We start from the raw sequence: 23,029 nt of genomic DNA on the forward strand, positions 1-23,029 counted from the left end.
GGAACAATCTACATTGTAAAAGCGCTGTAGAAATAAAGATGAACTGAACTGAATTTTATTTCGACTAGAATAAAAGCTTTTAAAATGTTTACATTTTATAAAACCATTTAAATGTCAATATTATTATCCCTCTTAAGCAATATTTATTTTTAGTTGTCTACAAAACAAACCATAGTAATACAATGATTTGCCTAATTACCCTAACCTGCCTAATTAACCCAGTTACATCTTAAATGTCACTTTAAGTGGTATAGAAGTATCTTGAAAGATATTTAGTAAATATTATGTGCTGTCATCATGGAAAACATAAAAGTGAGTTAAAAATCAGTTATCAGAAATGAGTTATTAAAACTATTCTGTTTAAAAAAGTGTTGAAAAAATCTTCTTTTCTTTATACAGAAATTGAGAAAAAATTTACAGGAGGGCTAATAATTTTGACTTCAACTATGTTTTTTTTTTTAAAGCATGCCTCATTATTGATTTCTGTGGGGTTCAAGAGCCTCTGATTGTAAACAGAAGGGGAGTTTTCTCCAGCGGGTCAATGATAGCCAATAGAATGACGTGGACATGAGTTTAAAAGCAGTGTGTGTTTCGAGTTGTGTTTTCTGTCATGGTCATGATGGATCGAGTTGCTTTCAGACTGATTCTCTTTGGTGCTTTTCTCATCTCAGCCACTTCAGCTCCAGTTGAGAAGGTGAGGGTCAAATTTAAATGAGGGTGCAAAAGTGATTGATTTAAAGTAGAAGTAAATCAATTTTAATATAATAAAAAAATTATATTTCTGAAAAATCCTGTTTTATTAGAACATTTCTTATAACTTTTTCACATTGTGCTAACATTGATTGTTATTTATTTATTTATTTATTTATTTATTTATTTATTTATTTATTTATTTAACCAGGAATGTCCCATTGAGATACAATATCTATTCTACCAGGGAGTACTGATCCAGACAAGATTGTTCAGAAATATCTATTAGGCTGCAAATCAGGATGTCATAAAAATACATTTCTTAAGGATCATGTGGCATTGAAATCAGGAGAAATGGATTCTGAAGATTCAGCTTTGCATTATTTTTTAATGATATTTAAATTGTATGTCTACAGTCAAGTCCAAAAATATGCATATCCCTGGCAAATTTCTACTTAAAGTTAATTTTAATCAACCAGTGATTTTATTTATTTATTTATTTATTTATTTATTTATTTATTTATTTATTTATTTATTTTTGATAGCAAATGACACAGGCTTCTCCCAAAAGACAACAAGACAATGTACAAGATGCATCATTGTGAGAAAAATATATATATTGCTGTACATATTTCTCAGTTTTGATTTACATAAAAAAAAGATTTCTGAAGGATCATGTAGCATTGAAATCGGGAGAAAAGGATTCTGAAAATTCAGCTTTGCATCATATAAAAAAATACATTTTTAATAATGTTTAAATGGTATGTGTACAGTCAAGCCTGAAATTATTCATATCCCTGGCAAACCTTGATTTAAAGTTTCAACCAGTGATTTAATTCATTTATTTATTTTTAATTTTATTTTATTGTATTTTTGACAGAAATTGACACAGGTTTCTCCCAAAAGATAATAATTAGACAATGTGCATCATTTTGAAATGAATATAATATAAATATATATTACATTTTTAATAATATTTAAATGGTATGTATACAATCAAGCCTGAATTTATGCATATCCGTGGTACAATTTTACTTTAATCAAACCATGATTTTATTTTATTTATTTATTTATTTATTTATTTACTTATTTTTTTACAGGAAATGACACAAAATATAGTAAGACAATGTACAAGATTCAAATCATTGAGGAAAAAAAAAAAATTTCCTCAGATATGACTTACACTTGAACAAAATCTTTAATTGAGAATTTGCCTGGGGTATCGATAATTTCATGCTTGACTATATATAATTTGAACATTTCAGTAATATTTCACAAAATGTCTTCTGTTTTCAATAAAATAAGAGCAGTGATATTTATAGATTTAGTATTATTTGGCTTGCGATATACTCTGTCGAGATAGATAGCACTGTAATTCAATTTAGTCGTCAATAATCCCATGATTGATGTAAAGAAATGTTGTCTCGGTTAACAAACAGAGCTATCTATTGCCCAACAGTTTACACTGAGATGTACACATCAAAACTTATTTGCCTTTTAGTCCAAAGGCCTGTTATTTTCAAGCTGTAAATATTTGAGCAGTCCCACATAAAAAAGGAGGAGTACACATGCTCCAACCAATCACATGTTATACAGCATGAGCATACTTTAATATGTGCTGTTTATGTTTTTACAGAAACAAAATGTGGATATATACAGTTTCTATATTAACTCCACGGTGTCCAGTCGCTACGCCACAACAATCATCACAAGCCGTGTGGCAAATAAACTGAGTGAGCCTCAAGAGATCCAGTTTGAGGTCAAGATTCCCAAGAATGCCTTCATCAGCAAGTTCAGAATGTGGGTAAACATGAGTACTGTTTTATACTGTAAGTAGAGATAAAGAGATGTTGTTTAGCTAGTGGGCCTCATGTCAGGTCAATCGGATAATGTAAGGCAAGTATATTTATATAGCACATTTCATACACAATGGTCATTCAAAGTGCTTTAGATTAACAAGAATAACAGAAACAAGTATTAGAAATTAAATTATTATTATTATAATATTATATTAATATAATATATATTATTAAATTATTATTAAATAAAAACCGCAAAGAATAAAAATGTTTAAAAACAGATTAAAATGTGTTAAAACCAGCCTGATCTCACGAGAAAACGTAAGTATTTTACGTTTTGCCAGTTTGGTGGCTAATTCGTACGAATTCGTACGAGTTCAGTCGTACGAAATGGTACGATTTTAAAAAGGAGGTGTGGCACCTGACCCCACCCCTAACCCCAACCGTCATTGGGGGGTAAGCAAATCGTACTAAATTGTACGAATTAGATCGTACGAATTCATACGAATTAGCCTCTAAATGAAAAAGTTATGAATTGCTGTGAGATTGTGTTGGTTAAAACAGGTTTTAAAGGAATAAAAAAGAAAAGAAAGACATAATAGTGCAATCTGTGGGACGTAGCACAGTGCTCATTCAGTAAATGCACAGCTAAACAGATGTGTTTTCAGTCTTGATTTAAATGTGCCTAATGTTGGAGCACATCTGATCATTTCTGGAAGCTGATTCCAGCATGGGGGCGTAGTAGCTGATTCACCCTGCTTTGAATGAACTCTTGGACTTTCTCATTTCTTTACTTGATCCTAATGACCTGAGTGGTCTGTTAGATTTGTATTCAGTGAGCATATCTGTAATGTATTGAGGTCTGAGGCCATTTTATAGACAAGTAATAATACTTTAAAATCTACTCTGAATGTAGCTGGGGGCTGTTGTAAAGACCTGAGGACAGATGTGATGTGCTTTGATTTACCTGGTTCTGGTCAGAATCCTGGCCGCAGCGTTCTGGATGAGCTGCAACTGTCTGACTGTCTTTTTGGGAAGGCCAGTGAGGAGTCCATTACAGTAATCCACCCTGCTGCTGATAAAAGCATGAACGAATTTGTAGCCAGGAAAACAACCAGCATGTACTTTTTGAAGTGTTTGAAGAAATAATATCTTCAAAATTGGTTAAAAAACATTCACTTTTAAAAAAATATTGATTTTTATTGACAGTGCTGGTTCTTAGACCCTTTAAATTTGATAAAATCCATTGCAGAAAAAGGTAAACTTTTCTTAAAACATGAAAAACCTTGTTATATTTAAATGTTGCTATGTTTATCTATTATATCTATTTGTTATATTATATCTATATTTATTATTTTAGGGCGTGATTACTGAAAGTTAATTTAGCAAAGTCAAAATAGTTCTTCTATAAAAATTGTTGCAAAAAATTTATTTTAAAAATGTTTATGATTCCATGAAGAATATATATATACATTGTTCTTTTAAAAAATCATCACTGAAAATTTTTTCAGCTTTAACTTTCATAAAGACTCTCCAGTACATAAAGTTTATGTTTTGTAAAAAATTTATATACACTACCTGACAAAAGTCAATCGATCCCAGTTCTAGCTGATCATTTGGAAAAGTGTCAGAAGGTCGATTTTTCTGATGAATCATCTGTTGAACAGCATTCCAATCATCACAAATACGGCAGAAGACCTACTGGAACCTGCATGGGTCCAAGATTCCCACAGAAATCAGTCAAGTTTGATGAAGGAATAATCATGGTTTGGGGTTATATTCAGTATGGGGGGCGTGTAAAAGATCTGCAGAGTGGATGGCAACATCAACAGCCTGAGGTATTAAGACATTTGTGCTGCCCATTACATTACAAACCACAAGAGAGGGCAAATTCTTCAGCAGGATAGCGCTCCTTCTCATACTTCAGCCTCCACATCAAAATTCCTGAAAAAAAGAAGGTCAAGGTGCTCCAGGATTGGCCAGCTGTTACCAAACATGAACATTATTGAGCATGTCTGGGGTAAGATGGAGGAGGAGGCATTGAAGATGAATCCAAAGTCTAAATGAACTCTGGGAGTCCTGCAAGACTTAAACTTTGTCTAAGCAAAGCCAGAACTTACTGTCCTTATTAAAAATCAAGGCATGATCATATTTCATTTTGGTAAAATAGGTGTAATCTAGAGGTCTTTACCTTTCATATAAGCCACTTCTGATACCAAATGATCGACTAGAAGTCAAGCTATTATTTGTTGCTCCTAAAACTTGGATAGACGACAAGACTTATGTTTATTGTTGAATTTTTACACACTGAGAAAGTTCATTTAGGAACCAAGAATGGTTCTTCTAAAGCATTACTGCAAATAAAACCAAAAAATATATTATGAACTATTATATTATTGTGACTGTAGTAAAGGGATAGTTCATGCAAAAATTTAAATTTACTCACTATTTACTCTTTCTCAAGTGCTTTCAAACCTTTATTCTGTTAAACACAAAATAAGAAGAAAGCTGAAAACTTTGATATCAATAGTAAGAAATCAAAGGAAGTCATTGGTTTCCAGCTTTCTTTAAGATATCTTTTTTTGTGCTCAACAAAAAATTTTTTGTGCTCAACAAATTTTTTTTTGTGTTCAACAAAAGAAAAGAAAGGTTTAAATCAAGAGAAGGGATAGTAAACGATGACAGATTTTTCTTGTCTGGGTGATCTATACCTTCAATTAAGATTGACATCTTGTCATTTTCTCCATAGGATCATTGAGGGGAAGACATATGATGGAGTTGTGAAGAAAAAAGAGGAAGCTCAGCAGCAATACAATAAAGCAGTGTCTCGAGGAGAAAGCGCTGGACTGATCAAGTACTAGACTTTTTAAAACCCAAATAGGTCTAACGGCATGCATTTTTAGAATGATTAGAAATGTCTTGGGGTTAATTTCTATTTCAGATCTGTTGGACGGACTTTGGAGGACTTTAAAACATCAGTGACAGTGGCTGCAAACAGTAAAGTAACCTTTGAGTTGACCTACGAGGAACTTTTAAAGCGCCGTCTTGGCAAATATGAGCTGCTCATCAACGCCCAACCAATGCAGCCGGTGGCGGACTTCAAAGTATGAAACAAAACAAAACAATTAATAAATTAGGTATTTAAATTAACAAAAAAATGATATTTGTCTCACATTAGATAGATGTGCACATTCAAGAGAATCCAGGAATTTCCTTCTTGGAGGTGAAAGGAGATTTGAACACCGGTGATCTGGCCAGCGCTGTCAAAACTACAAGAGCAGATAAAGATGTAAGAGTTTAAAAAGTGGGGTCAAATCGCTGGTTTAAAGTTCTGTTTACACTCCTATGCCTCAACAGATGACCAAAACATTTGTTTTAGGCGTGGGTGACCTTCTATCCCACTCGAGACCAACAGACCAAGTGTACAAACTGTGCAGAAAATGGGCTGAACGGAGATTTGATAATAACATATGATGTCAACAGAGGAAATCCTAAAGGAGAAGTCCAGGTATGTTATAAATCTCCTAAACAACATTAGGGAGAATAAAAATATAAAAGGAAAAATATCTCTAAATGTACTAGGTATGTATTTAAATGAAATGTTGATATTTGTTGATTCTAGATCTGGTAACATTTGTTGCAACTTTCAATGTGTTTTTGTCTGTGTGACTTGTATTCCTTAAGTTTTGGGGAACAAATATCCCCATAAGTATAGCAATAATATTAGATGCTGACCTTGTATGTGCACTTTTTTTTGTCTCCATGAGCAAAATGGCTCATAAATCACACAGTATGAAGTATTTTGAAAAAAACATGGGCTCTATTTTAACAATCTAGGCACAAAGTCTAAAGCACATTGTCAAAAGCATTAAGGGCGTAATTGAATCCACTTTTGCTATTTTAAGGACAGAAAAATACACTGCCACCAAAAGCGGACAAAAAAAAAGTGTACCGAGACCTCCTTGAAGAGGAGCTTTCAAACGAACCCTGGAGAGGTTAAATTTTAGTGAGAATATGATCCGAACTAAAAGTATTGCGCCTTTTAGACTAATCCAGTTGCCGCAGGCCGATGCGCTCTGCATTATGGAATGTGGAGGAAAAATATTTGTTGACAGCGATGTATACAAACTATATAGTATACTATGAGTAGGGATACAATCAGCCAGCAGTCGTAGCTCCATAATCAAAAGCGACATTTTGTGTCTGCCTGTTTGTTTACTTGCAGAGTTTCATTGGCATTTCCTGCCCGTTAATTTTGACCAATCGATAAGCAGTTTAGAAAATACATTCCATAACATCTAGCCAATGCGTGATGTGGATTTTGTCAGATGACTATATTTTAATTCTCCTTTTTAAAATCGTACATTTTCGTACGACTGAACTCGTACAAATTTATACGAATTAGCCACCAAACTGACAAGACATAAAATACTTGCACTTCCTCGTGAGATCAGGCTGGAACTACAGATGTGAAAGCACCCTAAGAGTCAGTTGCGTCACGGCATGGCGCATTTGCTATTTACATGGCGGACTTTGTAGATTTAAAAACTAAACGCTTCACTAGCGAGAAAACAGTTAAACAGCATCTGCAGTGAGAGGATAAAGAATGAGCCTCCTCCATTCGGCCTCTTTACTTCCTCTTTATTGTTACTCTTTACTTTACTCCTTTACTTTCTCGGATAAGGAAACGGTGTTGTATGCACTCCACTGAAGACATCCATTAGCCTACATATTTAATTTTGTTTGAGTGCAAAGATTTGTTTCAAAACTATTTCTAAATTCCGTAACATTTTAATTCTTACATTTTGTAAGGATGTTTGTGTATTGTTGTACATCCTGTGTGTATAAAACAATGTGTGCACAAAACGTGAAAATTAGGATTGTGCTGGTCTGAAAATAGCAACAAATCGCACCAAACACATCTTGCGCCTTATTGCGCAGGGTTTATGATAGGGCTCTATGTCTATGGGAAGTCTCCATTAAGATTCATATGTTGTGATTTAAGGGGTGGCTCAGTGGTTAAAACTGTTGCCTCACAGCAAAAAGGTCGCTGGTTCAAGTCCTGGCTGGACCACTTGGAGTTTCTGTGTGGAGTTTGCATGTTCTCCCTGTGTTTACATGAGTTTTCTCTGTGTGCTCTGGTATAAGCACAATCCAAAGACATGAAGTATAGGTAAATTGGGTAAACAAAATTGGCCTTAGCGTATGAGGCAATGAATGTTAAAAGCTATGGGTGTTTCCCTATACTGGGTTGCAGCAGGAAGGGCATCTGCTGCGTAAAACATATGCTGAAATAGTTGGAGGTTCATTCCACTTTGGTGACCCCTGATAAATAAGGGACTAAGCTGAAGGAAAATGAATGTTGTGATGTAAAACCAGGTTTTTTTTTTTCAAATCTTGATTTATTATCCATTCGAAAGTTAAAATAAGTAGTTTGGTCTAAAAATTTACATTAAAATGTCTGAAGCCATTTCTGTTTTAAATTTAGAAAAAATATATAATCAGGAAGTTTGCTGAACAAAACCAAAAAGGTGTTTTTATTGATATCTAATTATAATTTGCAACTCCAGAGGAAATTAGCATTTGCTGTAGAAGTTGCTGTAATAAAAGTATATGATCTTCACTATTCTTTTCTCTCAGATATCGAATGGCTACTTCGTCCACTACTTTGCACCTTCTGATGTTCCACGTATTCCCAAAAATGTGGTGTTTATCATTGACCGGAGTGGCTCAATGCACGGCAGAAAAATACGTCAGGTAAATGAACGCATTTCAGCCAGTTGAACCAAACAAGCTCTTGATGAACTCTTGCATCCTTCTCAATTTCCATGTCAAGTGGAGAATGCAATCATAACTTCCACATTCTGACAAAAGAGTGTGTTTTTTCAGACTCGTTCGGCACTGTTGACGATTTTGAATGATCTAGATGAGGATGACCACTTTGGATTGATCACCTTTGACGCTGAAATTGACTTTTGGAAACGGGAACTCCTTCAAGCTACCAAGGCAAACCGGGAGAACGCAGAATCTTTTGTGAAACGGATCCAAGATAGAGGAGGTGAGCTGCTGAAGTAAAATAAAGAGCAACTAAGTTGTAACTAATAATTGCTGCGTTTCCATTACCCTTCATGTTATGCAAAATTATATAGCAAATTTAAAATATGCCTAATGGAAACACATACAATTGAATTGATTCTAGCATCAAAGTCAAATAGGAATAATTGTCACATGATTACATTTTTAAGATATCACTATAAGTTTATTTGTAGAAAATTGGATACCCCTTGGGAATCAAAATGATTATCTGCTTATCTGAAACTTTGTTTTACAACCTTTCAGAAACACCTCACATGTAGTTGCATTTAAATAAAGACATAATATTCTTTCATTCATTCAATTTCCTTTGGCTGAGTCCCTTTATTTATCATGGGTCGCCACAGCAGAATAAACCGCCAACTATCCCACCATATGTTCTACGCAGCGGATGCCCTTCCATCCACAACCCAGTATTGGGAAACACCAATACATTCTCATTCATACTCATACACTACAGCCTATTTAGCTTATTCAATTCACCAGTAATGCATGTCTTTGGACTGTCGGGAAAACCGGAGCACCCGGAGGAAACCCATGCCAACACAGGGAGAACATGCAAACTCCACACAGAAATACCAACGGGCCCAGCCAGGATTTGAACCAGCAGCCTTCTTGCTGTGAGGCGACAGTGCTGACCAATGAGCCACCATGCTGCCCTAGGCATAATATGTGTTTTAATAAATAATGAATACAAATAAATTAGCCATTAATAGATAACAAATGTTCATCTCTGCTGGTTGCCATTCTAAGGGATGTAAACAATAACAATGGTCTCAACGTATTTCCTGTTTCCTATTTTTAATTTCCGAAGGTTACCAAAATCCAAAAAGGTCCACATATTGATAAATATTGATATGATAGCTATTTTGGCGTTTAAGTTATCATTGAATTGCCTTTTTTTCTACAGTTTTGAAACAGTTTGACATGGTTTAAATGTATAAACCGACATCATGATTTTTGAAAATGACATTCACGTTTTGCGTAAAATTAGTTAAACATTGTCATTTTTCACAAATCTTTGTACAAACCTGTAATGGAAACCACTTTACTGATACAACTATGTTTTTTTTAATCTCTCTTTAGCCACAAACATAAATGATGCCGTTCTAGCAGGAGTGGACATGATCAATCGAAATCCACGAAAAGGAACGGCCTCCATCCTGATCCTGTTGACTGATGGAGATCCCACTGCAGGCACAGATTCACACTGACAAACACAAGCTCAAAGTCTTTTACTGTAGCACTACCCAGATAGCATATGTACGTCTGCAAGATGTATTTTAAAAATAATTCAGTCTTGGAAAAATCTGCTATGTTCAAAGGTGTGATAAACATCTTAAAAAGGTCTGCTGAGGGAACATGCTAAATTTAAAACATCTAGAAAACGTTTTAAGCATCTGCAGAAATTAACATCTAATAGACATTTGCAGATGAGGAAATGCTTGAATGCATGTTACAGATGTAATCACAAACATCAAAGCAACCCAGGCTCATTCTGATTATGTACCGCTATATACATTTCTAGAGACTTCTACGTTTTTTTTGTAGTTTTTGTTTTTGGAAATCCACTAAAGGCTGATGTGTGAGGCTTTTTCAGATCTCAAATTTCTCATACGAGTGCGATTCACGCCTGCTGTTCTCACGTAATTCCACCAGAGGCTGACCAACCGATTGATCCCACCACCTTTCCTAAACTCAACCGATAGTGTTTCTCAAAAGCAATCCAGAAAAAGAGAAGCCCTCATGGCCGCCTGAGTTTTTACCACATTTTCAGATTTTACCAGATTTCCACCCTGGTATTTACTTGTTTGATTTATTTTTTGGCTTTTGTTTTACTTGCTTTCTGCAACCGCTCTTCACCGGACTTAAACCTTGTCGTCACAGTCAACTCCGCTCTAATCCTTCTCAAACCCTCCAATGTACATGACGAGCCGCTGAACAAACTGGTAAAAGTGGAAGAGCGGTCCATACAGAGATAATCGGTCAGCTGGTAAGCGTGAAAAGGAAAGGCATCATACTGCACCATAGCGTTTGTTTTAAAAACCATACGTAGCTCTGGCTACATAATTTGTGATCTTCAGAAATGTATATAGGGCTACGTTTTCAGGATGAGCCTACTGTATGTTGCATCAAATAGATGTCTCTGTGATGTACAGGTCTTGCCTCCTTGTTAGAGCAACCAACTCCCATACAAAGAATCACTGGTTCGATCCCAGCTCGGACCGGGTTGGGTGCAGTAGTACCGGTGAAATACATGTGGGAGCTCGTTCGTGTTTTTGAACTAATGAAGACAGCAGAAGTCAATGATTTATTTAAATTATTTAGCCTGACATGTTTACTGCTCCAAAATATTCAAAATGTTTCTCAAAATAAAATATATTGGCTGTATCTGAAATTGCCTAATACTCAGTAGGTACTGCATTTGAGGTTGAATGTACTACTTGACCGATAAAAAAGTATCTTCTATAAAGTATTAGTGTCAGTAATTTGAATGGAGCTCCGAAGTACTACAGATCTAATCATCATGTGTCCTACCCGCTTCTCTCCCATTCATGAATTCTCTCGCTGTGCATCATGGGATAGCGTAGGGTCCATCAGATGTGCACTTTGGAATCTTGCCGGAAGTAATGGGTCATCCGGGTACTTCTCGCAAACTGTTTTTCGAATTAGAATTCAGACATACTACTTGGCTTGCAGACTCTTTTTAGCATACTATATTGTATGGAAGTATGTGATTTCGGAAACAGCCATCGTGTCCAAATCGGAAAAAAGCTTTTGTTTTTTACCCAGACATTTAAAATTAATTTATTTTACTCCAGTATTCATAATACCGTGAAACCCTGATGTTTTTATCTAAGGTTATCATACCGTTAGAATCTTATACCGGCCCATGCCTAGCTACATCAGTCAAAAATCTAATTAAAACATAGGGGTTTGGATGGGATGTGTAAAAATCTAGTTGGGAGGAGTTTGAAGACAAAAACCTGACAAATGTCTTGAAATACAGTATCTGTATTAATTAGTTGTGGTTACTGTAGTATAAGTAAAATTATTGACTCTGGTCCATTGAGTTAACTGAAAATTTATTCATCCTTTGGCCTAGTCCCCTATTTATCAGGGGTTGTCACAGTGTAATAAACGGAAGCCCTTCCAGATGCAACCCAGTACTGGGAAACACCCATACACTCTCACATTCTCACACACACATATATTCTACAGCGAATTTAGCTTATTCAATTCACCTCTAGCGCATGTCTTTGGTTTGGGGGGGAAACCCACACGAACACAGAAAGAACATGCAAAAACTCCACACAGAAATACCAACTGGCCCAGCCGGGACTCAAACCAGCGACCTTTTTGCTGTGAGCTAACCACTCAGCCACCGTGCCGCCCTTACAATGGAACATATTTACAAAAATTTTCTAATACTTCAATGGGTCTGAGTCATTTATTTCTTACTGTACATAGTATTCCAATCTAATTAGCAGGCCTATGCTTAGACCTTATTAAAGTAGCTGTCTTACCAGTAAATCAGGACCAATTTAGTTCCTGTGTGTAAAAGACAGAATTACAGAATTGTGCCCACTGCTTTCAGATCACTCATAATAATGATATTCATACATGTAGTGAAATACTTTTCCTCTCTAACAGGTGAAACCAACATAGAGAAGATAATGGCCAATGTGAAAGAGGCAATTGGGTCAAAGTTTCCCCTCTATTGTCTTGGTTTTGGATACGATGTTAACTTTGACTTCCTGACAAAGATGTCACTTGAAAATAATGCAGTTGCTCGCAGGATTTACGAGGATTCAGACGCTGATATACAGCTTCAGGTGGACTATAGAGAATCAGCTGGAGATACATCCTGTTAACTATTTGAGTGTATGTAAATCCTTTATTTTACTTTTTTTTTTAAGGGCTTCTATGATGAAGTTGCCGTCCCTCTCCTCACTGATATTCAGCTTAGCTACGCAGGAGGGAAACACCTTACCAAGTCCAGCTTTGGCCTGTACTTCAATGGCTCTGAGATTGTGGTGTCAGGACAAATTACAGACAACAGTGTGGAGACTTTCACAACTGAAGTCATCGCAGTTTCAGTAAGATCATCATCATCATCTCGTTAAAGTTGCAGTACACTGAAAATGTGAAACTTCTGTGTCTTTCATTCAAAGTCCATCTTTATATTGGATTAAATGGAAGCATTATGGTTTATGATTTTAACCTGTTTTATTTAATTTTACTTTAAAGCCAAAAAAAAAAGACTAACCCTCATTTGTTTTTCTCAAAGTAGTATTTTTACTTTAAACCAGCAGGTTGATCCAAAGCAAAACTCTACGTGAAGTTTTATAAACTAATTTTGAGAGTAGCATGTGATTTGATTGATGATTATAGCCTAAGCATTGTCACCCTGCAGCCCAAGAATGGTTACTAAATGAAGCCAAGCAGGGCTGAGCCTGGTTAGTACTTGGATGGGAGACCACATGGGAAAACTAGGTTGCTGTTGGTCTGTGTGAGTCCTAATGCCCCAAGTAGTGGGCGCCGTCTTTTGAATGAGATGTTAAACCGAGGTCTTGACTCTCTGTGGTAATTAAAAATCCCATGGCACATCTTGTAAAGAGTAAGGGTGTAACCCAGGTGTCCTTACCAATTCTCTTCATCAATCCTTACCCATCATGGCCTCCCAATCATCCCCATTCCCTCCACTGTCTCTCCGCTTGACCCATAGCTGATGTGTGGTGAGCGCACTGGCGCTGTTGTCCTGTGGCTGCCGTTGCACCAACCAAGTGGATGCTGCACAATGGTGGTGGTGTGAAGAGACCCCCCCTCATGATTTTGAAGCACTTTGGGTGTATGGCCATACATGATAAATGCTCTATAAATACACATTACATTACATCGTGATTGGTCTCTCATATGTAATCATCAATAAACCAATCAGATTAAACAAAGCCTAAAATAAACAGCCCTTTTCACCTCACTTCCCTTATCTTTGTTTTTGAAGAATTCCCCCATCAACCCCATCTCCCCCTTTTCTCCTTTACCAGGGGAGCTCTCGAGAACTACCTGATCTCAGACCCTCTAACATGCTAAATGACCAGGCAGGAGCCCTAAACCCAATTATCTTTCAGCTCAGGGTTCTCTCCTGGGTTAGCATGCCAACCCTGCAATTAGTATCAAGCAAAATCTAAGTGTGAACTCTTGAATTTGTTGTAAGTAGGGATCAAATGATTTTGTTATCCACCCCTTTTCTAGTTGTAAGGGGGAAAAAATGTTGTACATTGTTGTACCAAAGTTTAAAAAAAAAAAATACAAACATATATATATATATATATATATATATATATATATATATATATATATATATATATATATATATATATATATATATATATATATATACAATATTTACTTTGTGTGAATGACATTTTTTCTGAATATTTTAACCAAAGTTAAGTTATGCTTTGTGGAAAAACTATTTTTTTTTTCACAATTTTTTCAGTTTTTTAAACTTTTTTTTTTTGCTGTTACAAATTACAGTATTTTTAAGTTGGTTCAAAGTACATATATTTTTCAGGATAGAATGCATTTACAATATTTTAAATCGGTATCTACATAGATGTTACGTGGCTTAGTTTATAAGTTTAAATATTCTCCATATTACAAAGCCATTTAAAACCTTACAATTTACCCCTAAGAACGAAAAGTCTTATTTGATCATATTTGGAATGGTCATGACTCATGAATATTAATGAGCTCTTATGGATACGCTTAATGAAAACACACACAAATATAGCGAGATGTACTCTGAAATTGACACATGGAAAATAATAATACTTAAGTTGTCACATGGTATTTTGTTTTTTGTATAAATTTGTTCTTTGTTTAAACTGTGGTTAATTGATTTGCCAGCACAAGTTACCACACATAACATTGTGTACAAGCTGTTTTAGTGACATTGTTTTGCAGCTGAACTTTTACTGTTTGTTTTAACATACCTTATAATGTTCCTTCATGATTTTGTTCATCAAAATATAAGGCCATTATTACTGTATCTACCATTGATCAGGCTATTTTCACATGACTACAAATTTTAGGAACAATGAAATATGGGACAAGAAATTTTTTAAGTAAGTTTGAACATTTAAAATAGAGTTCAAATACGGGATCGTCCTTCCGGTTACTTAGGCTTCCACAACCGTATAAAACAGGGGTGCCCAAACTCGGTCCTGAAGGGCAGGTGTCCTGCAAAGTTCAGTTCCAACCCCAATCAGACACACCTGGGCTAGCTAATCAAGCACTTACTAGATTTTTAGAAACATCCATGAAGGTGTGTTGAGGCAAGTTGGAGCTGAAATCTGCAGGACACCGGCCCTCCAGGACCAAGTTTGGGCACCCCTGGTCTAAAGACATGAGATATAGGTAAATTGGACTAACTAAATTGGTCATAGCATATGTGTGTATGGGTGTTTCCCAGTACTGGGTTGTGGCTGGAAGGCCATCCGCTGCATAAAACAAATGCCAGAATAGTTGGCAGTTCATTCCACAGTGGCGACCCCTTGATAAACAGGGACTAAGCCTAAGGAAAATGAATGAATGGGAGAGTCTCTGGAAAAACAAGAGTCACACAAAATTTAACATAATATACTCATGACAGCATTCCTGATTCAGCCATTTTATTTCTGAGCAGAAAGGCAATAATGTGATGTATCAAGACACTGTAATGATGAAAGACGCCAGTGACGTCAAACCCGAGAATGAAGATTTCATGCAGCGACTTTGGGCCTACCTTACAGTGAAGCAGCTCCTGGAAAGACAGTATGTTTATGACAATTATATAAAATTCTCTGTTTAAGATGTACACTGAAGGCATTTATCTGTCTTAGGGTGCTTCTCAAAGGAAAAGAGCAAGAGGATGAAAAGGAACAAGCTCTTCAACTCTCCCTGAAATACCAGTTTGTCACTCCTCTTACCTCTATGGTTGTTACTAAGCCACAGGAAGGTGAAGTGGATGTTGCAGACAAACCCAAAGAGGGTGGAGAATCACCCAGATATCCAGGTGAGAAGAAGTTATATGAACATTTTCAAGCCTGAATACAACTAAATACACTCTCAATACTGTAATAAAGGTGCCAGGATTAACATTTGAGTTAAAAATGTGAATGACATAAATAATTTTCTCTGTGTTTTTAAAATTAGCAAGTCAACCCCGTCTGGTACCTTATGGTCGAAGTGGAAGTAAGTGTAAAATGATAAAACTAGAATTATTGCTTTGAATTTAAAGTAGAGAGCTGTCTTATGTATTGCAGACTGGAGTGAAATGGCTTTAATAAATATACTTAAATATATTTAATAAATATATATAAATAAACATAAATATATATATATATATATATATACATACATACATATATATGTGTGTGTATATATGTATATGTGTGTGTGTATATATATATGTGAATATATATATATATATATATATATATATATATATATATATATATATATATATATATATATATATATGTATATATATATATATATGTATATACAAACACACACACACACACACACACACACATATATATATATATATATATATATATATATATATATATATATGTATGTATGTATGTATGTATACACAGTGTATCCGGAAAGTATTCATAGCACTTCACTTTTTCCATATTTTTTTCATGTTACACCCTTCTTCCAAAATAGATTAAATTCATTTATTTCCTCAAAATTCTACACACAAAAAATTGACACTATTAAATTGTTGCAAATTTATTAAAAATAAAAAGCTGGAAAATCCCATGTACAGAAGTATTCACAGCCTTTGCCCAGTACTTTGTTGATGTACCTTTGGCAGCAATTACAGTCTCAAGTCTTTTTGAATATGATGCCACAAGCTTGGCACACCTGTCTTTGGGAATTTTTGCCCATTTTTGCGGCAAAGGCTGTCAATACTTCTGTACATGTGATCTTTCAGGTTTTTTATTTTAAATAAATTTGCAACAATCAAAAAAAAAACTTTGTTTACATTGTCATTATGGGGTACTGTGTGTAGAATTGTAAAGGAATAAATTAATTTAATCCATTTTGGAAAAAGGCTGTAACATAAAAAATGTGGAAAAAGTGAAACGCTATCAATGCTTTTTAGATGCACTGTATGTATGTTCAGTATATATATATATATATAAAATAAATGTAAAAAATAAATGAGTATACCCTCTTTTGAAAAGGTCAGTAAATATAAATACATTTTGGAGCATTTAAACAATACAATTTTATTAAATTAATAGTGTGGTCACTAAACATTTGTAGTACTAAAAAGGACATTTAGTGCAAAAACACTATTTTGTTTTAGGATTTTGAAATGAAAACCAGATGGGTTTAAGTCAAAATTACAAAACAAATAATTAAAGTAATAACTGTAAACAAAAATCTTTTTGATAGACTTTTTGTTTTTGATAGATAGTCAACTTTACACTGCTGATTTAAGATGGCTAAGCAGGTCTGTGTCAGCTTGGAATTCAGTGTGAAGACCCTACAAGTGTGCTGCATTAAACTGTTAGTGTAAAGGCACATTTTAATAAGTTTATGCCATTTTAGGTTTGGTTTCTGTGCCATCTTTGCTGTATAAAGATGATTATAGATACTTTTTCTTTGCATGCTGACTTTAGCTGCATCTGCATTGATTTGTTTTATTTGTTTTATGAAACAGCACCAGGATTTAGTCACCACCACTATACCACTAACTCGGGTCAACCTGGTTTGCATGCTCTACCTGGACTGCCTGGTCCACCTGGTCCACCCGATGCAAGTATCAGTTATGGAAGATTTTCTGGTATGCACACACATTTTGAAAGAAAACTAATTAATAGACCTACTGTATGATCTACTGTACGCTATAATTATGCAACAAAAACCCATTTTTTTTTAGGTGGATCAAATCGCGCGTTTCTTCAGGAAGGTAATAGCTTCATGTCTTTTCTGGTCAGTGTTTGTCATCAAATATTTTAAAACCAATAGCAAAAAAAAAGAAAACAGCAGCAGTCATGTACATATCATGCGTCCCTTGTCTAATTAGCAATTATTAAATGAGTGTAAGCTATTACATTTTCTAAGTAATGTAAAAAAAAACCTTTATTGTGTGTAAAATGACTAAACTTTCATCTTTTCTAGCTTCTGTTGTTCCTAAAGGTATGTATTTAATTTTTTTAACAACAACAACAACTACTACAACAACAGTTATAATGATAATAATAATAATAATTCAGTGTCAGCCTAAAGAAATAAGCTGTTCTATGACTTGCGGTGATTTCTTGCAAGTGTGTTTATAAACTTTTTTTAATGTTTAATTTTAGTTAATTTGCTTTATTAACGTCTAAATCAATAGTAGTCAAAATGAACTTATTAAATAAGGCATAATGTATAAAAAAATAAAAAATATTTTGAAATATATTTTAATGTGGAAAAGAAATGATGGAAATGAAATGCTAATTATATGAAAATCTTTGTTTTTATAATCTAGACACTTTTTCTTTTCTAGGTTTTTTCGACCAACATGGTACGTATGACAATGTTGCTGTAATAATAACAATAATTATAGAAATAATAATTATACAATTTCAGTCTGAAATCAGCTGTTGTTTGACTTTCAGTGACAACCTCACAATATTTATTAAGAATGTGTTTATAATAGCATTCGCAATGCTTTGTTGTTAATATGCTCAATATGTCAAAATCAATAGTTGTCAAACTGAAAAAGTCAAATAAGGCATTATATATATACACAAATCAACCACAATGTTTGAAATTATAATCTAGAGAAAAAAGATCATCTTGTGTTTATATTGTTTAAACCTTTTCTTTCCTAGATGTTGTTGCTCATAGTGGTGGGTATGACAGTGTAGCTGTAATAATAATAATAACAACGACAACAATAGAGTGGAGGAACTATGATGTCACCTTGTAGGCTAATCGGCTGCTAGCATAAAACTGGTTTCCTCGATAAAATCCCTATAGGTTTTTCTCATAGGCTTTTCAAAGATTGCAAATAATAAGCTCTGTGTTCAAAAACTGTTTATTACGCTTACACGGATAATCTTCACATGAAAATACAACTTTTAGCACTTTTGGATCTTAAATACAAACGGATGAAAAGCTGACATTAGGCTATAAACGGACTACAGTACCTTGTGACGTCAGCACCACCCTGCTACAGACAACTTTTCAAGCATATTTTTAGAAATATGGTCCATGACAAAGTTTTACTCTCTCGGTTTATTATATTATAATCCACGCTATATATTATAAACAAATAAATACACAAAAACACATAGACCTACATGCCTTTTGGATCGTTTTTTTATGTGGGAAAAACAGCCCGCTTACCTTAATAACAGACGACAGAAATGAGGCTTGAAGGAAATGTCTAAATGCCTGCAAGTTCCATCATGGACACAGAAAAAGATTCTATATTCTATTTATGTCACGAAGTACAGCGAAAAGCAGCCCATACTGTCACATATGCTATACATTTTAAGGAGGAGTGTAAATACTGCAGTTATGACAGACTTAAATGTGTTCAGATGAAGAAAAAAAAGACGAAAAATGTATTGATCTCGTTAAAATGACATAGGTATTGTGATGGGCTGAAGAATCACACGACAAGAGAATACAAGTAATAATAATAATACATTTTATTTAAAGGCACCTTTCTAGCAACTCAAGGACACCGTACAATCAACAAGAGCAATAAAACAACAAGAGAAATAATAAAATATACAGAGCAATAGTGCAGATAAAATTAAGTATTAAAAGCCATCTTAAATAAGTGGGTTTTGAGTTTTGATTTGAATAGTGTAAGGGAGTCAATATTTCTGATGGCAGGTGGTAATGAGCATAGTCGCAGAGCAGAGCGGCTAAATGCTCTGTTGCCCATAGTTGAAAGGCGAGAAGAGGGAACAGACAAGTGGAGGGAGGAAGAAGATCGCAGGGTGCAAGAAGGAACAGAAATGTGGATGAGGGCAGACAAATATGGAGGGGCGAGATTGTGGATGGCTTTGAATGTTAACATCAAGATTTTAAAGTCAATTCGAAAATGAACAGGTTACCAATGGGGTGATGTGATGAGAAGAAGGGGTTCTGGTGATGATACGGGCAGCTGAGTTCTAAGTTTAGATCCCAGAGGGTAGATTTATTTACAAAGGTGCATGAGTGCAAGATCCAAAGGGGTGCTCCAGCGGGTGATGTTCTTTCATCTGTGGGGTGCTCAGTGTCTGTGAGATGGGTCTAGGAACCCGATCCGTCACCAACTGCTGTCTGGAGGTAAGAAAGGGAGAATAGGTGTTACTGCTCTGTTTCCTTCGTATGCTTCTCCCTTTCTCATTCTTTCGGTGTGGCTTATGTAGCCGGTCTTGGATGAGTTGCAGCTGGTGCTGATTAGTTAGGACCGAGAGGGCCCAGGTGTTCCTCGTTCCTCTCCAGGACGACGCTGATAGCTCCATGGGATGCTCGTCACAGTATGTTTACACATTTATTTATACGTTTGCATTACTGAGAGCAGGGAAGAGAGAGGCTGCACTGGTAAGCAGAATCTCCATAATATTGCTTAATTAAGATAAAGGATCAACAGATTAATGTCTTGACGGTGTTTACAGGTGAAGGCATTATCCACACACAGTAAGAATTCCTAATTAGAAAAATACTACTAACTGTAAAATACTATTCATAAAAATACTTAAATCACAGACAAATCCAAATGCCAACGCAAATGGGCTGCGCTCCAGACAAGACCAGATCAATAATGTATAATGTCTCCGACACGGCCTGTAGTCCCATTTGGCAACTTGATAGCAACCGTCTTTTTAAAGAAGCGTAAGTGATTAAAACAACAATATAAGGTATAAATGAAGTGTTTTATGTCATAGAATATAACGTGAAAGTATCTTGAGTTTGTGTCAGCCACGAACCTTATTTAAGCAATTTAACTGAAATGCCATTCAAAATGTCCATTGGCTTTGGGACGAGGGAACCAGATCTGCTAAAATGCTAACTCGCTTCCGGGTTTTTACATAGGAATTGACGTCATAGTTCATCCACTTTGTTTAATTTCAGCCTGAAATCAGCTGTTGTTTGACTTTCATTGTTAAAACCTCACACTGTTTCTTGATAATGTGTTTATAATAGCACTTACAATGCTTTATTTTTTTAATTGCTTCATTAATATCAAAACCAATTGTAATTGAACAACCCACGCTCATTCTAAAAACGTAGGATATTCGTGCACATTTCTGAAGACCGCAAAATATGTCCCAGGAGGTACTTATTTTTCCAGTTTTTGTTTTCGCGAATCCGCGAGAGGCCGCTGTGTGCGCTTATTTCGCATTTCAAATGTCTCTTTGTGCCTTTCGCTCCTGCGCTGTTCTTGGGTAAACCCACCAGAGGCCGTTGTCGACCGACTAAATGATTAACTGGCCGACCGACCTATCGACTGACCCACCTTACTTCTTCCCTAAAACCAACCAATTTTACAGATTGATCCGCCCACCCACGTACTTCCATAAACCCAACTGACGGTTTAAAAAGCCATCCAGTAAAAGAAAAGCCCTCGTCTGATTTTTACCACGTTTTCAGATTTTACCAGATTCTCACTATGTAGTTCACTTGTCTATTTTATTTTTTGGATTCTGTTTTTGTCTTAACTAATTTCTTGAACCGCTCTTCCCTGGACTTGAACCAAGTCATCGTCGTAGTCAACTTCGCTCTGAGTCTAAAGTCCGCCGACGTACACGACAAGCTAACTGGATAAACAGGTTGTGGTGGAAAAGCCTTTCACACAGAGGTAAGCGGTCAGCCGGTAAGTGCTAAAAGGAACAGCGTCATACTGCTCCGTAGCGTTCACTTAAAAAAAATTAAATGCAGCCATACGTACCTCCTGCTCAATAATTTACAGTCTCCAGAAACGTCAATGGGACCATTTTTTCAGAATGGGCCCGTGTTGCAGTTAAATTGGAAAAAAAAATCAGCAATGTTTGAAAAGAAAATGATTGAAATCTAACACTAGTTTTGTCAAAGTAATTATTGTGGAATATTTAGGAATTAATCATTGTATTTTTGAGAAATACCGCTACACTAATTTAGTTCATCTTAATTACTGATGACTGCATGCTGTTAAGCTATTTCAAAATGAGTGCTTTGCTCAATAGCTGCTTTTACTGAACTGTATTATAAAAACTTTTTTAATTACAAATTTAATTTGTTTTAAAAACAAACCTCTCCTCTTTTTTAGATCTTTTATTGAGTTCTGCTGGTAAGTAGACTTGTTTCAGGTAAATGTACCCTAGCTGTGGGGATAGTTCACCCAAAAATGAATATTTACTCACTGTTTACTCACCCTCAATTGGTTCCAAGCCTTTATTAGTTTCTTGATTCTGTTGAACACATAAAAAGGTATTTTGAAGGCCTGTAACCATTGACTTCCATAGTAGGAGAGGCCAATACTATGGAAGTCAATGGTTACAGGTTTCCAGAATTTTTCAAAATTTCCCCCTTTGTGTTCAACATATGAAAGAAACTCATAAATGAAATTGAAACGATGAAATTATGAGTAAATTATGACAGAATTTTCATTCTTTGGGTGAACTATCCCTTTAAGTCTCATTTAAATGCTTAAACTCTCTCTTGGCCTTAGTGATATTGCCCACACATATGCCAAGGAGAACTTTGCCAAAGGCTACAAGTGTTGCTGGTCTTGTGCCAGGTATGTAAACATCTCTCAAATAAAACTATTTATTATGCCATTTTATAAAACACGGTTCCACATTTGATTGTTTTCCAACAGTTAGTCGGTTCCTACTTCCTGCTGTTGGTCAGTCTAAGCCGCTTTGTTTTGACGTTCCTGTTCCAAACAAACTCAAACTCTTAGAAGATTCAGCTTCAGGTTATTACTACACATTTACTCCATAATACATGCATTTATGGTTTGCTATCATTTGGATTTTGCATATTTACTGTGTCGGTTTACTGATTTCTAGAGTTCTCTATGAATGGAGAGTCCACACATAGGCACAATGGATTCCGAAGGATTGCTTTACATTACAAATCAAACCATGACCTGGTAATAGACAAAAGGTCTATTAAATATAACGACGGCCAGAATAATGTCGAGTTCTTATGGGACCAGGAACTGACCCAACACAACGCAGAGGGGTAAATGTTCTGTCTTTTCTTCTTAACATGCAATAACTTGATTTGAGGCTAAATGAACTCTTTAACAGTTTGTATAGTAATATTTTTAATGTAGCGAAGACTAAGCAGATTTGTTTTATAATTATCATGCATTCTTAAGATTTCCTTCTGAACAATTTCTTTGTTTAAATCTTGTTCTTAACACCAAGGTTTCGTTTTAAAGTAGATATTATATTGGTATTCGTTTT

General features: G+C 35.3%; 1 protein-coding gene across 19 annotated transcripts in view; it reads left to right on the forward strand.

The window, feature by feature from the left end:
- Nucleotides 1–605: 605 nt before the first annotated feature.
- The window catches only part of itih3b.2 (inter-alpha-trypsin inhibitor heavy chain 3b, tandem duplicate 2), a 28,009-nt gene continuing 5,585 nt past the window's right edge, over nt 606–23,029 (forward strand). The window contains 22 exon segments of one of the 19 annotated variants that reach the window (NM_001441590.2): nt 606–694; nt 2,327–2,490; nt 5,239–5,343; nt 5,431–5,593; nt 5,668–5,778; nt 5,869–5,997; nt 8,130–8,246; nt 8,379–8,547; nt 9,669–9,779; nt 12,237–12,418; nt 12,503–12,682; nt 15,274–15,401; nt 15,470–15,642; nt 15,783–15,821; nt 17,311–17,433; nt 17,530–17,559; nt 17,772–17,789; nt 18,121–18,156; nt 21,883–21,903; nt 22,285–22,353; nt 22,435–22,533; nt 22,628–22,802. In NM_001441590.2, the coding sequence (NP_001428519.2) occupies nt 617–694; nt 2,327–2,490; nt 5,239–5,343; nt 5,431–5,593; nt 5,668–5,778; nt 5,869–5,997; nt 8,130–8,246; nt 8,379–8,547; nt 9,669–9,779; nt 12,237–12,418; nt 12,503–12,682; nt 15,274–15,401; nt 15,470–15,642; nt 15,783–15,821; nt 17,311–17,433; nt 17,530–17,559; nt 17,772–17,789; nt 18,121–18,156; nt 21,883–21,903; nt 22,285–22,353; nt 22,435–22,533; nt 22,628–22,802 (2,420 nt within the window). In that variant the 5' untranslated portion in view covers nt 606–616. 19 annotated transcript variants of the gene reach the window in all.

This window comes from Danio rerio, chromosome 11, assembly GCF_052040795.2.
Source record: "Danio rerio strain M-AB ecotype USA chromosome 11, GRCz13ab, whole genome shotgun sequence".
Lineage (NCBI taxonomy): Eukaryota > Metazoa > Chordata > Actinopteri > Cypriniformes > Danionidae > Danio > Danio rerio.